Genomic DNA, 13,859 nt, shown 5'->3' with positions numbered 1-13,859 from the left:
GATTGCCTTCCGGGTTGAGCATCTGCGGAAGGCAAACCTAGAAGTTGTCCCCAATGCGGCACCGTGCACGCGTGCCGCCATTGGGGACAAAAGTCCCTGGCTTACCCTCCCCTTTCCTTCCCTCCCTTCCTGCCTCCCTCCTTCCCTCCCTCCCTGCCTCCCCCCTTCCCTCCTCTCCCTTTCCCCACTTACCTTGCTCGTCGTCGCCGCCTCCTCCTCCAAGTCGCCTTCTGCGGAGGCTGCTCTGCGAGGAGGCCGGCCTGGAGGCCAGGCTTCGGCCTCCTCGTGGCCGCTGCCTCTGCAAAAGGGCCGGGTGGCTGCCTAGAGGCCCTTTGGCCTCCAGCGCCACCCAGCCTTCCGCGGAGGCCGAGGGCCATGCCCTCTCGCCGCCACTGCCGCTGCGGTACAGGACATGGAGGGGTGGCGGCTGGTGGCGGGGTGGCGACGACGAGCAAGGTAATGGGGAAAGGGAGGGAGGAAGGGGGGAGGCAGGGGGGAGGGAAGGAGGGAAGCAGGAGGGAGGGAAGGAAAGGGGAGGTAAGCCAGGGACTTTTGTCCCAATGGCACGCGCCCGCACTTGGGGACAATAAGGACTTCAGCATACGCGGATTTTGGTATACGCGGGGGGGGGGTCCGGAACGGATCCCCCGCGTATACCAAGGACCCACTGTATACAAGGAATAGTGGTCTCAGGGTTTTGATGAAGCTCAGTGTACAGAAGCACAACATTATTTTAAAAATATTGTGTATTAAATTACCTTCAGTCTATGTCTATGAGATGCATATGAAACATACATGGATCCCATCTCCCAGTATAATATCCCATTAGACATACTGTATATAAATATACCAAACTCTGAAAAACTCCAAAATCCAAAATACATTTAGTCCTCAGCATTTTGGGTAAGGGATATTATTATTATTATTTTACTATATTGTATATCAGGGGTAGGCAACCTTTTTGAGCCGGGGGCCGGGTTGCTGTCCCTCAAACAACTGGGGGGCCGAAGCCAAAAAATAAATAATTAAATATTTTCTTAAAATTTTAAATAAATAAATAAACCAGGACAAATGTAGGACAACATTTTCAAATGGTGGACACTTTTTTTAAAAAAGTGGAGGACACGTGAAAAAATTTGCTGATTTTTTAAAAAATGTTAATATAAATGCATGTTTCTGAGGCTTCTATAGACAATTGCCCCTGCGCGCGAGAGGCCAAAGGCCCCGGCGGCAATCGGTGGCAGGACCAGGCTGGGGCCGGTCCCAAGGCCTCACCGGGCTGCATCCGGCCCGCAGGCCGCAGGTTGCCTACCCGTTGTATATGGATATAACTGCTGAAAGGAAAGTTAGAAACCTTTTTTTCTTTTATATTTCCTTTTAGAAGCTTCCTTCCTTCCTTTTTCTTTCTTCCTTTCTCTCCTTCCTCTTCCTCCCTTTCTTTTCCTTCTTTTCTTCTGTTCTCCCTCCCTCCCTCCCTCCCTCCCTCACCAAATCCCCCCATATCTCACCAAATACTTATTTCAACTCTCAAAATTACCATTAAAACCAATCACCAAAATCACACCAAAGTCTCTGAAAAGTACCCATTTTGGTGTGAAAGTCACCAGATTGGCAACACAAGACTTTTATTCTGGCAAAAGCACAAGGGAGGAGGAGGGAGGAGGAGGAGTGGAAGCTGGACTCCGATGGAAAGGAAAGGGAAAGAAATCACAGGGACCCACTCCCTCCCCCTCCTCTCTCTCTCTCTCTCTCTCTCTCTGAGCTTGCAACTTTTGTTTTGTCTTTCCCCTTTTCCCTCTCCGAGTTCTCCGTGGCTTTGATGGAGGGGAGGAGGGGGGAGGAAGGAGCTTGAACGCCCCCAGGGCCTGAAGGGGGGGGGCCCGGACCCCCCACCCCCCCCCCCCAGCTACCTCCTTGCCCATATTAATGCAATACGATTTTATTACAAAGAGTATGCCAACAAATGAACAGAGGGGACTTAATTTGAGCCAGGATGATCTTTCATGAGCAAGAGTGTAGCTTACTATAGATGAGAATGCCTTTGCCTTGATGTTTTCTGTGAACAAAATGCTGTTTTCTGTGCAAAAAATGTCATATGTGAATGTAGTACAGAATAAGTCTGTGAATAGTCTTTGTAAACTGTACCATTTTTGAAGACTTTCTTATGGCTGAAATTACTCATTGCTTCCTTTGAGAATGAAATGAACAAAGAATTGCAGTCCTAATCCTCACCTTCCCACAAGTATGCATTCGTAGTGTCTTTGCAAAACACTTGGTGCAATGAACCTCTTTTGTGACTGTCTTCCCCAGTCTGGCCTTTTGTGTTTTGGGCCTGCATTTCTGCAGTCTTTCATCTACCTCTTCCAAGGCTGCTGTATTTTGTATTCTACCACCACGCTGCAGTCTAATAAGGCTATAAAAGGCAGATTTTTGATGCCCACTGTATTATTTTTTTTTAGAAAATCTTGTAATTAATTTATTGTCCTTCACTAGATTCTTCAGATGACATTGTCTAAATTTCTATGTCTTATTTGGGTGCCCCACTCAAAACTTTTCATATAACCTTGTAATTATTGTATATCATTGATAATTATTTTAGATTCACTTCTCCTACAAGCCCATGCTCAGGGACTCAGAGATGAGGAGGAGCCATACATCCAGAAATTTGAGCGGGAGGCAGAGCTCAATTTTTGAGCAGATGCTTTGCCTGGAGAAGGTTCCAGCTTCATTCCCTAGTTTCTCCATCTTTTTGTATGAGCAAAAAAGTAAAGGTCTGTTACTATAAAGATGGTTCAAGTGTGTGTGTCAAAACAGCTTTCTTAGGGAGAACATCTATTGCTGGAGGCAAGACATCACCAAAAAAGAGCCCATTATCTCCCTTTCCCTTTTAAAATGTATATTGAATGGGCACTTGAAGGAAACCTTTCATGGATTATTTTTAGGCAGGGGTGGACTAATATGGGAAGGTAGGGGGATAACCTAAGAGAGCTTAGAGGATTGCATCCCTCCACAGTACCCTCCAGCAGGGTATTGTGGAGCGGGGGAGGCATTTTTACAATGTTTTCAGGCATCCATGGTCCATATTAGACCCAGGAAAGGCCTTTTATAACAGCAAAAAGTCATTGGAAGTCACTTCCTGTTTACTCTCTGTTTTTTTTTTTAAATGCTTCTCATGGATTTAAAATGAAGCAGAGAGCCGAAAAATGTGACACGCTCCCCAAGAGGGCATTTGAGAGCACTATTTTACATAAAATGCACATCATCACTGAAACCCATGCAGAAATTGGCAGGCTAAGGAAAAACTTTTGGCAAGATGTTAGTAAAAAATAGATTGTGTGGGGAGCAGGGAGTTAAATCTGGTGACCGACTGAGTCCTTGTAGAAGCAGCCAATCATAGGGAAGTCAATACTTTTCCCATGGAATTTATCATCTTGGTCTCTTCCTTTGCCTCTTTTCCTTTAAAGCCATTGCTGCTGCAGTTGAACACATTGCATTTGATCCGAAGCATGAGAATGCTAAATATTAGAGAAGCAATTAAGCTTCTTAGTTGTGAGAGAAGTATTGTAGTATTAAATAATCTCAGGCTCTTATATCTCTTAGCTAATTAGCACAAAGGCTAATTAGATTTATAACAATTAGAAGCTTTACAGCATTCTGAATTTTCTTTTTTCTTCGGCGGAGGAGGATGTATATTCTAGGCAGCTGACTTATTTTTGGAATGAGCTGCTTGATGCATATTTAGAGGTTGTCAATAAATAATTGACTTACTAGGCCCTTGGAAGCTTTGCTTTAGGGGAATGGTGGGCTAAAGTACCATATATACTCTACTATAAGTCAACCTCATGTCTAAGTCGAGGGCAGGTTTTGGGGGCCAAAATTATGGATTTTTATATGACCCATGGATAAGTTGAGGGTAAAACTTAGCGACATGTGACAAAGAATCTAAATCATTTGTCCCCAACCTGTGCCCTTTTAGAGATTTTGGACTTCAACTCCCAGAAGCCTCAGCCATGTTGGCCAGTAGTCTGGGATTCTGGGAGCTGAAGTCCAAAATCCATTAAAGAGCACAGTTTGGGCACAACTGATCTAAATGATGAAGCAAAGGAAAACAATGTCATAGAATTTACGAAATTCCAGCAGACATAACTTTGTGCTCACTTTAAAGGCTGGATGGGTAAGAGAACAGAGGGAGGTCAGTGCTTCCAGGAGAAATTACACTCTTGCCTTTCACCAGGGGATGGTTCCCTTTTTTAAAAACGAGAATTAAAGTACAGTACCTACCCATGGATAAGTCAACTCCGGTTTTTTGGATCAATTTTATTACCTACATTTTTAGACTTATACATGAATATATACAGTATTCTGGCTGCATATGCCCCACCAGCTGTTTTTGTGGTCTTCAAACACTTCAGACTTCCTGGACCACTCTTTTTCCATCCTTTCCCCAAAAAGCTTCTAAGAGTGATAGGTTACAATGCCCCTGGCACTGTTTAATATTTTTTTAAACCCAGTTTTTCAAGGGCAGAAGTGGATGTCTGGTCACTTCTGTTTTCTCCCCCATGGTTTCCCACTCCTGATTTAAAAAACATGATACAGTTTTGCATAAAGGCAAGTCTACAATTTTCACCAATTAGTTAGGAAAAGGGCCTTAATTGTCTATGATGTGTGACACTCATTTTTTCCTTTATTACAGTGCAGTGTATGAACTGGGCCTCTCATTATAGTCTTATCAATAGTGGGAAATCTTCTACTGGGTCAGTAATATACAGTGTTGAGGACTCCAAAGAATGATAAGATTCTGTTATTGAAAATCACTAAGTTGGAAAAAATCTTAACAATACTTGTTGCCATTTGCTGGAATAATTGCCAGGAGAGTTTTCCTTCGAGAGCTGCTGGGGCTTCACCTAGAAAACTTTGTGATTGTGTGTTGCTGCTGCATGTGATATACCACTGCGTTGTGTGTTTTACCTATACAGCTGAGTATTGTCAGAACCTGGGCTGACTATCCACTCAGTTTACCCACTGGATTTTCTAAGACAGGAGAGCTTGATTTTACCTTCTTTGTTGCAGAGTTATGGCCAAAGTAGCATACACAGCAGGAAATATTTATGGCAGCTATGCTTGTTCTTCAGCCATTTCAGTTTAGCCTTCTAAAGTGCCTTTCTAACAGTAGTACTGGGTCTTGACTACAGTGCACCCATGTCATACGTGGGTGCCTTTTACGCGGCTTTCAGCTTATGATGGAACTAGAATGGCACACACGCCCATGGTGTGCACGCCGTGCTGCATGCACAAGCCCTATTATTTTCAATGGGGCTCAAGCATACACGCTATTTGCTTTTTGCAGGGAGGGGGTCCAGAATGGATCCCCACGTAAAGCAAGAGTGCACTGTACTAAGGCAGGATGAGAACCAGTAAGCAGCTGAGAAAACAGAACTGGAAACTGATGCAGTGTAAGTTTTGTGATTGTTGTTCTTCTGTTGTAAGAAAGAGTAGATCACTAGTGTGCTAAGGGAGTCACTGGATCCCCTATCATCTTTTTAATTCAGGCCTTAACCAGTGAGGCAATTTTCTCTAGCCTGTAATGAATGGGAGCACTTCAGTTCAGAAATCCAGGTTTCTGTAATAGAACAAGAAAACTTTATTCAGAAACCAAAGATGTTCACAGCAGACCTACGTTTTCAGGACTGAGGCATTAGCAGTTACACAGCACAATAAAAGCACATAGTAGTTCGAACTTTGAGCATGCTTGTACCCTATTCACCCATAGAACTAAACAATATTGCATTTCCTCTTTCTCAGGTTCATCCTCTCTTCCAATCCTGTACCAGCTATTCTCATGGGTCTGGTCTTGAAGCCCCCTGTGCAATCTCAACTCCCCACACGCCTTTTTGTTTACCACCCCAAGGAATGTAGGCAGCCAACATTAGTGTTAACCCTTCACAGCATATACCATCATCTATATTAAAATACTGTGAGCATACAAAGACTGTGAGCACTATAAGCTATGGCAGGAAATCTGAGGGACCTGGATCCTGACAGATGTCCACCAGATGTTTTGGATTGGATCATGGCCAGTGGTCAGGAATACTAGAAGTTGTCCCAAGCACCTAGAAGAGACTAGATTGTGAAAGTCTACCTGGAGGTCATGTAGAGCGATTTCATTGCAACATGCCTTCTTCTACTTTGATTAAGTAAGAGGGCTTAGAGTAATAGGTTCTCTTTTGAAGCACCCACTCCCTGGGCTCTCTTCCTCCAGAAGACCAGGATAATTTCCTGACAATGTAAAAAAAAAAAAAAAAGTGCTTAGATACCGAGTCTCAGTTGTTTGAACAAATGTGGGACATTGTATGCTACAGAATTTCCCTAGAATTTAAGTTTGCACTAGCAGTCAATTTGTGAAGTATAATATATCTGTGGGGAAGCTAGAGTATGAAAGCAAAAGGTGCATATGTGTTGAGTCTTTAAAATATAATAGAAGGAACCTGTGGTTGGTCTTTGTGAGAAACAATACTTTTCTAAAGCAATGTTGTTTAACAAATAATAGCTATATAGATCACCCCTGCTTAGCTTTATGATTGTCAAGTTTAGTAACCTGTTCGGTCAGAATTTCAGGCTTCAGTAGCAGAACCCAGAAAAAACTTTTTTCAACAACTAGAGGTGTTCACCTGAGACATTTGTTGTCAGAACTAAACTAGCAAGCATTAACAGGACATAATTAAAGCTTACACAATTTCAAAACTTTGATGGGCTCTTTTTTCATTCATCACAAATGCAAAACATTATTTTCTCTTCCCTTTCCCATGGGAGCTCCCCTCTTCTCCCATTGCCAGCGTTCCCAAGAAGTCTCAATTCCTTTCCATGTTTATTGAGCACAAAGGAATGTGGTCAACAGTTTCTTCTAATTAACACCCCACTGTATGTCCCATCATTTCCTGCAATACTGTAGAACACATTAACACTAGCAAATAGCAAGCAAATAAAGCTTTACTCTGTAGGTTAACATTTCAGACCATGGCAGGTAATGCTTCAGCTCCTGACAATGACTCATCTAAGCTGAATTCAGACTGCTATCAATGTATTATCACCCACTAGATGCTCTTATAGATGCTACCTCTTCCCAAATCATGGTTGGTTCTTGGCTTTAATTAAGTGCTATCATCTGAGGAGAATAGAAGGGAACCACTGGGCAAAAGCAGTAAGGAGGTTAAAACTCTAATCCTGTTAAAGGACAAAACACTGCAGCTTTAATAGCACAGTAATGGAATACGTAAAACTCTAAACTGGGGCATTGGCCTGATAACCACACGTGGGGGGAAAGGTTAGTAAGGCATTCCTAGACAGGTGTTATGAGTGTCCTGTGGGCTGAAAATTCTATGAGAGAACAAATTCCATATAGTGATCTTTGACTTGCTTTCAGAAAAGTTCCAGTGGCAGAGACTTTTCATTAAAAAGCTGCAGTGCAGAAAAAGGAAGTAAATTGCAGAAATGGCTGGGAGAGTAAGATAACGGAGCATAGGAAACTGCCTTGTAATAGTCTAGTCAAGTACTGTCTGCACTAGATGGAAGGCAACCTGATGCTCTCTGAATATTTCAGAATGTAACTCTCATCCACTCCAGCCATGGTCAGGGATGGTGGAATTTGTATTAAAAAAAAAAGCCGTGAGGACACCAGGTTGTCTTGTGTTGCTCAGTTACGCTGAGTTCCCTTTATTTTATCACTTACATTTACCTCCCACCTTTTCTCTAAGGAGTTCAAGCATAAATAGTATTCCTTCCCATTTTTATTCTCACAACAACTCTGTGAGGTGGTCTAGTCTGAGACATAAGAACTGGATTGAAGGCACCCAATCAGCGTTTTCATTGAAGAGATATGTTAATCTGGTTCTCCCCAGTCTTTGTCCAATACGCACTAAGCTCAAATATAATACTAGAGAAGGGGTCTGGCAGCAGCTTTAACTAATTTATTTCAGCAGAAGCCTTCAGTGCACTTCTTTAAATGCAGTGAGTGAAGTTCCATATATATAAATACAAATGTGAAATGACAGAAATTCAAAATTTGCTGGCATGGTGGTGAGTTGTCAAGTAGACTTAATGATGGTGATAAAGAGTAGATAGAAGTAAAAAAGTGGGTGACGTTTTACTAACAAGTTTGGATACACAAGCAAATACATGAATGATAGAGAAATGTCGTCTTGTAGATCTGTTACATGGATGCAGAAGCAGTTCAAATATTGTCATGAAACAAGCAAAGACTTTTCTCAGGAAAGATTAATTGTGTACACACAGCTGTAATGAAAACCAGCATGTTAATATATATATATATATATATATATATATATATATATATAGAGAGAGAGAGAGAGAGAGAGAGAGAGTATACATTGGAAATGTCATGAGATGGCATGACTCAGTGGAAAAGATTAAAATGGAAGGTGGCAATAGGAAAAGAGGAAGACCACATTACAGAGTAACTGTCTCAGTTAAGGTAGCTATGGCCCTGAGCTTCCAAGGACTGTTGATGACAGGACCTTGGTCATCTCTCATTGAGAGCGTCACCATAATAAATTGAAGCTGACCTTATGGCACATAACAAGGAAGTGTTCTAAGAAGCCATGCAAACCTCACAGAATTTATAAATGTATTGTAATTTATTTATGATATAGCTGTCAGTGCTCTTTTTATATCCCAATCCCCATAGTGAGTTCAAAGCCCCAGACTGTGAGAGCAACGTGTTTCCTAGTGACCCCTCCAACCGGTGTTCACACATAGAGAGGAGGCAGGCAGGCAGGCAGGGGATCTGCTCCCCCACCTGCCACCCCAAAATTTCCACAGTCCCAGCAGCAGACACCAATTCTTGCACATACAGCCATGGGCCTTTGGATGATGGTTTGCCTCTTTACCACAAAGAACTTCTGTCCCAAGATGGCCACAAGGAAGGAGTGTTCCCCAAACACCATTGAGACGTTGCAGAAGGGCACCTCTGGGCAATGGGGCAGGTGAAATATACAGGGTGTGTGCAGATCCAAGATTGCCCTGCTGGCACATTTGTAACTCTCAAGGTTGCCTGTTGACATCAGCACTGCTCCATCACAGATCACCAGGTAGCCCATCATATCCAGGATGCATTCCAGACCCTGTGTCAGTGATGTTGCCATCTTCCTTTGAGGATGAATCTGAACAATGAGTGGAAAGGCCCAGGGTGTCAAGCAAGGCCTGCCCACCTGAAGCCAGCTGACATCTGGCAATACCTCTTTAGCCACTTTAGACCTCTCAAACCTTTCTCATTCCAGTCTTCTATTGATTTTTTTTGGTTTTGTGTCAGCTACTTTGAGATCAGTGACAGAGTATCCTGGGAGACAAGTTTTCTGCCACTGTTTTTTGTTTATTGCTTTTTCCAATGTCAGATCTGTTTCCATTTCTTTTGCCTAGAGACTGTTGTTTGTATCCCATGTAGAATGCAGTGGGACATTGCTGGTGGGTGGCAGATATGATACTACAAGATGAACACAAAAATGTACCTCTGATGATTAACTTTATTAGGATCTGTAATGGTATTTCCAGAGTAGATGTGAGGAACAGCCGACTTCTGGGTTTGTAGCAAGGTCTTAATACTCCACTCATGTTGTGTGGCTTGTTGTAGGTGAGTAGTCATTTTGAGGTTGGGAGACTGTAACTGAGGGTAGGCCTGCCACCCAAAATATGTGAAAGGACAGTATAATGGTCCAGAATGGGTTGTTCAGGTAGTTCATTGATTATGTGTTTGATAGGTTTCAGTTGTGAGCAACATTAGTGTTGCTTTGTTATTTCTGTTTGGAATCTGTCTTGTAGTAGATTGTCCCTTGAATCACATACTGGAAGAAATGCAAAGTATAAATAAATGAATATACCTGCCTTGCCTTGTCATTATTCTAACTCTTATTGCATAGGTATTATAATTTGAGGAATGTCTGCTGTAAGTCCATGAGTTTACAGTCCTTATCTGTGAGCAGATATGGTTGGATCTGAAGCTCGGCTATAGACATTTGGTGATGTATTCTGGATGACTAGAATCTCGAACAGAGGTTCTCAACCTTTAATCCTCCAGCTGTTTTGGACTTCAGCACTCAGAAGCCTTTGCCAGCATGGCCAATGATGAGGAAATCTGTGAGATGAAGTCAAAAACATCTGGAGGACCAGAGGTTGAGAACCACTGATCTAGAAGCTTATAAGTATGGGTAGCATTCAGTAGATTTTCAATATAGTGTGATGCTTATATATCCATTATGCAGTTTACATAGTGGTGTTGAAAAAATGAATCTGCTGTACGGACTGTTTCAGGATCAGGTTGATGATATAGTGAAAGTTGTTGAAATTCTGGTGGAACTGCTCAAGTGATTCCTTTCCATAAGGCTAGATAACAAAGATGTCATTAGTGTATCTCAGCTGGTGCATGAGTTTGAAGTGAAGGAACTGAGGAAGTATTGTTCCAGATCAGCCATTAATGTATTGGTGTACTGTACTTCCTTCCAAGTCCCCATAGCAGTGCATGTTATTTCTAAAGCCAAGGTAACTATTTGTGAGTGTAAAGTGCCAGGTTTTAGTGGTCAGGTGTGCTGTAGACCCAGTAGGATTGGTATTTTTATCACTTGTAATCCGGTTAAGATGTGATATGATAGCCTTGTTTAAATATTTAAAGGGATGTCATATTGAGGAGGGAGCAAGCTTGTTTTCTGCTCCTCCAGAGACTAGGACTGGGAGCAATAGATGCAAGTTACAGGAAAAGAGATTCCACCTATCATTAGGAGGAATTTCCTAAGGGCAGTTCGACAGTGGAACACACTCCCTTGGAGTGTGGTGGAGTCTCCCTCCTTGGAGGTCTTTAAGCAGAGGCTGGATGGCCATCTGTCGGGGATGCTTTGATTGAGATTTCCTGCATGGCAGGGGGTTGGACTGGATGGCCATTGTGGTCTTTTCCAACTCTATGGTTCTATGATTCCTTGACTCTATGATTCTATCCTTGTGTAGGATATTGATATAAAGTACTTCTACATTCATAGTGGTTGTAGATCATGGGTAGATGGTGTTTTCTGAGGAAGTCCGTAGCATCCCTCATGAAGCATGGTGCTATATGGTTTGAAGACATATACATCCAGACACTGCCAACAAAAAGAGACCTAGTGCTTGAGACAATAGGCCTGGTAGGGTTATCTAATTTGGTAAAGTCAAATATGACCATTGAGAGCCTCTTGCTAGTGATATGTACTTCTAAAAGAGAATGGGGGAAAAAACAACCTATGGACCAGATGTTGTCTCAGGATGTGTGCAGACTATCAAGGACTCTTCAAATTGCTTTTTCTCCCTAAGTGTATGATTAGATCCCCTCCACACACACACACAATTTCATAGGAGTGTGGGGACTCTTTAGCCATGTTTTTGGCACCATGGAGGTCTAACTGTGATAGACTGTTCAGAAGTATATCAACACTTTCTAAGCTAGGTGTTGTTTTTGTTTGTTTTTAAGGTTGCAGTTGCGCCATGGTGGTTGCCTGTCAAAGGAGCTAACTGGAAGCACCCTGAAGGTCCTGATTCTAATATTGAAAACAGGTAAGAACCAAATAGCTGCTGAGCTTTAACAGGATTTTCCTGAATGAAATTAAATGCTTTGGGGAACATTTTAATAGTCTAAGGCAAATTCTAGTATTTATATATCAGAGTAGTAACATGTCCCCAAACAAATCTATGTTTGTGGTCACCTAAGTTTTCTTTCCCTAGAAGAAGTTTTGTCTGAAAAACTGAATGGGACATTTAAAAAAAATGGAGTTTTCTTTAACTGGGGAAATAAATTCTTCAAACTCAACAATTTTGCAAAAATGTATAGAGTTAAATAAAAAGTAGAATTTGTCCGATTCCTGTTATTCATGCTTTTGCCTGCTTGGCTAGAAGTTTTATATTAGGGTTGAAATATTTGATTGCAAGGTTAAATGTATGAAGCAACAGTTATGCAGATGGCAAGGCATCTCACATTATTTCAAATGCAGCTTTTCATTTAAAGGGGGGAAAACACCTTTTACCGCTTGCAAGGTGCTATAAAGATAAAAGTGGGATTTTCAAAGCCTACTTGTACCCCTCAGCACTTACACCACGGTGGAATTCATGAACTTTGTGCTTGGCCAGCTGAACCCAGAAACAAAAGAATTTAATGAAAAAATGCCCTTAGGTCAATGCCTTTTTGAACTCTCAGCTGTAAGTAATGAGTCTCTAGGGTATTAGTTCTCTGCTGTTTTCCTTCTTTCTTCTTTGTGCTTTTCCTCCATCTTCCTGTTCCTTCAGTGTACTTATACTGTATGTATTCAAGCAGGTTGTAAGATTTGGGACATTCAGAGAATTGGGATTTGGCCTAAAATGATACTTTTTTGTAAGCTACTGAAATCCAGTTTAACAAATGGTTCCTAGTCCCATATTTTGCAAACAAAATGTGAATTAAATTGTAATTAATTAATTAATTAATATTCTGCCTCACCCAATGCTGGCACTCATTGGTTGCATCCACAATGTATAAATAATTTAGTTTGACAGCACTTCCAACTGCCATGGCTCCATCCTATGGAAACCTGGAAATTGTGGTTTGTTATGGCACTAGAGCTCTGACAGAGAAGGCTAAATGTCTCACAAAACTACAATTCCCAGAATTCCATAGCATTGAGCCATGGCAATTAAAGTGGTGTTGAACTGCATTATTTCTGCAGTGGAGATGCCGCTATGGTGGCTTAGAAAGCATAGAACAAATACAATTTTAAAACATTTAAAAATAGAGAAGTGAAAACATGTATTTTGTTGCTGTTAAAATCCAGTTAAAAAGTACACAGAATGAAAACCCTTAAAACAAATCCATTAAAAGATAGAACATAAAAATCAGCAGAATGGCGCACCATTAAAAACTCTTGTAGTGGATCTCTAAAACACCTGTTAGAACAGAAAATTTTTCACTTACTGATGAGAGCATACAGTAATAGGGAGTTCCAAAGCCTGGGAGCAGCCACCGAGAAAGCCCTCTCTTGTGCTCCCACCAAATGAACCTAGGAAAGTGGTAGGGCCAAGAGAAGGGCCTCTTCTGAAGATCTTAAGGCCTGGACAGACTCATACAGAGAGACATGGTCCTTCAGATTCTCTGGACACAAACCACACTGGCTTTATAGGTAATGACAAGCACTTTGAACATGTGGAACAGGATCCAATATAGTTATTCCACTCACCATTAGCAGAACAAGATGGAAACAATTTCTTATTCACTTTGAACCCGCCCCCCCCCAGGCTAAAACCCTGTTTCAAAGAGTTAGAAAAATTTCTGGAGCAGGGTTTTGGGTATGTGAAGTGTTGTTGGTGGAGCTGGGAATCTAGTAAGTGCTAATACTTAAATGCAAATGTGATATTGTTTGGGCCATTGAGAAACGTTGCCACATACAGGTGCAAAACAAGGAATTAAGGCTGTAGTTATTTTTTGTGAAGATACTGTTGTAGAACTCATTTTCTGTTCATAATCTTTTTAGGCTGCAATCCTGTACATATTTACCTGTGATTATTCTGTCAAGTATTCTACAGAGAAACCATTTTGCATAAGTTAGAGGACATACTGTTTTTCATATTCCATTTCATAAATCAACAATATTCCATTTCAAAAACAGACATCAGAAAGCACTGTCTTTAGCCAAAAAAAAAAAAAAATCCTTTAAAGTGTTCTTAAAACTACAGATACTTAAAAATACACACAGGCTAACAAGCTTAAAAAGATTAACAGCAGTGATGACACATTTGACATATTTCAGAATTTCAGGAACTGTCATTTGTGGATTTTGTTTCATTTTCTTCTAGATATTATG

At 41.5% G+C, this 13,859-nt stretch overlaps 1 protein-coding gene across 7 annotated transcripts in view; it reads left to right on the top strand.

Annotated features, from left to right (window-relative positions):
- Positions 1–13,859, top strand: part of SUMF1 (sulfatase modifying factor 1) — an 891,645-nt gene that overhangs the window by 828,503 nt on the left and 49,283 nt on the right. For all 7 annotated transcript variants that reach the window (XR_006101837.1, XR_006101838.1, XM_042448632.1 and 4 more), the window contains one exon: positions 11,504–11,586. Coding sequence is in view for 5 of the 7 variants with exons in the window: in XM_042448632.1 (XP_042304566.1) it covers positions 11,504–11,586 (83 nt within the window). In the remaining 2 variants the exon portion in view is untranslated. The remainder of the gene's footprint in view (positions 1–11,503; positions 11,587–13,859) is intronic.

This window comes from Sceloporus undulatus, chromosome 2 (assembly GCF_019175285.1).
Source record: "Sceloporus undulatus isolate JIND9_A2432 ecotype Alabama chromosome 2, SceUnd_v1.1, whole genome shotgun sequence".
Lineage (NCBI taxonomy): Eukaryota > Metazoa > Chordata > Lepidosauria > Squamata > Phrynosomatidae > Sceloporus > Sceloporus undulatus.
The sequence above is the reverse complement of the archived record's forward strand: the minus strand, read 5'-3'. Positions and strand labels throughout refer to the sequence as shown.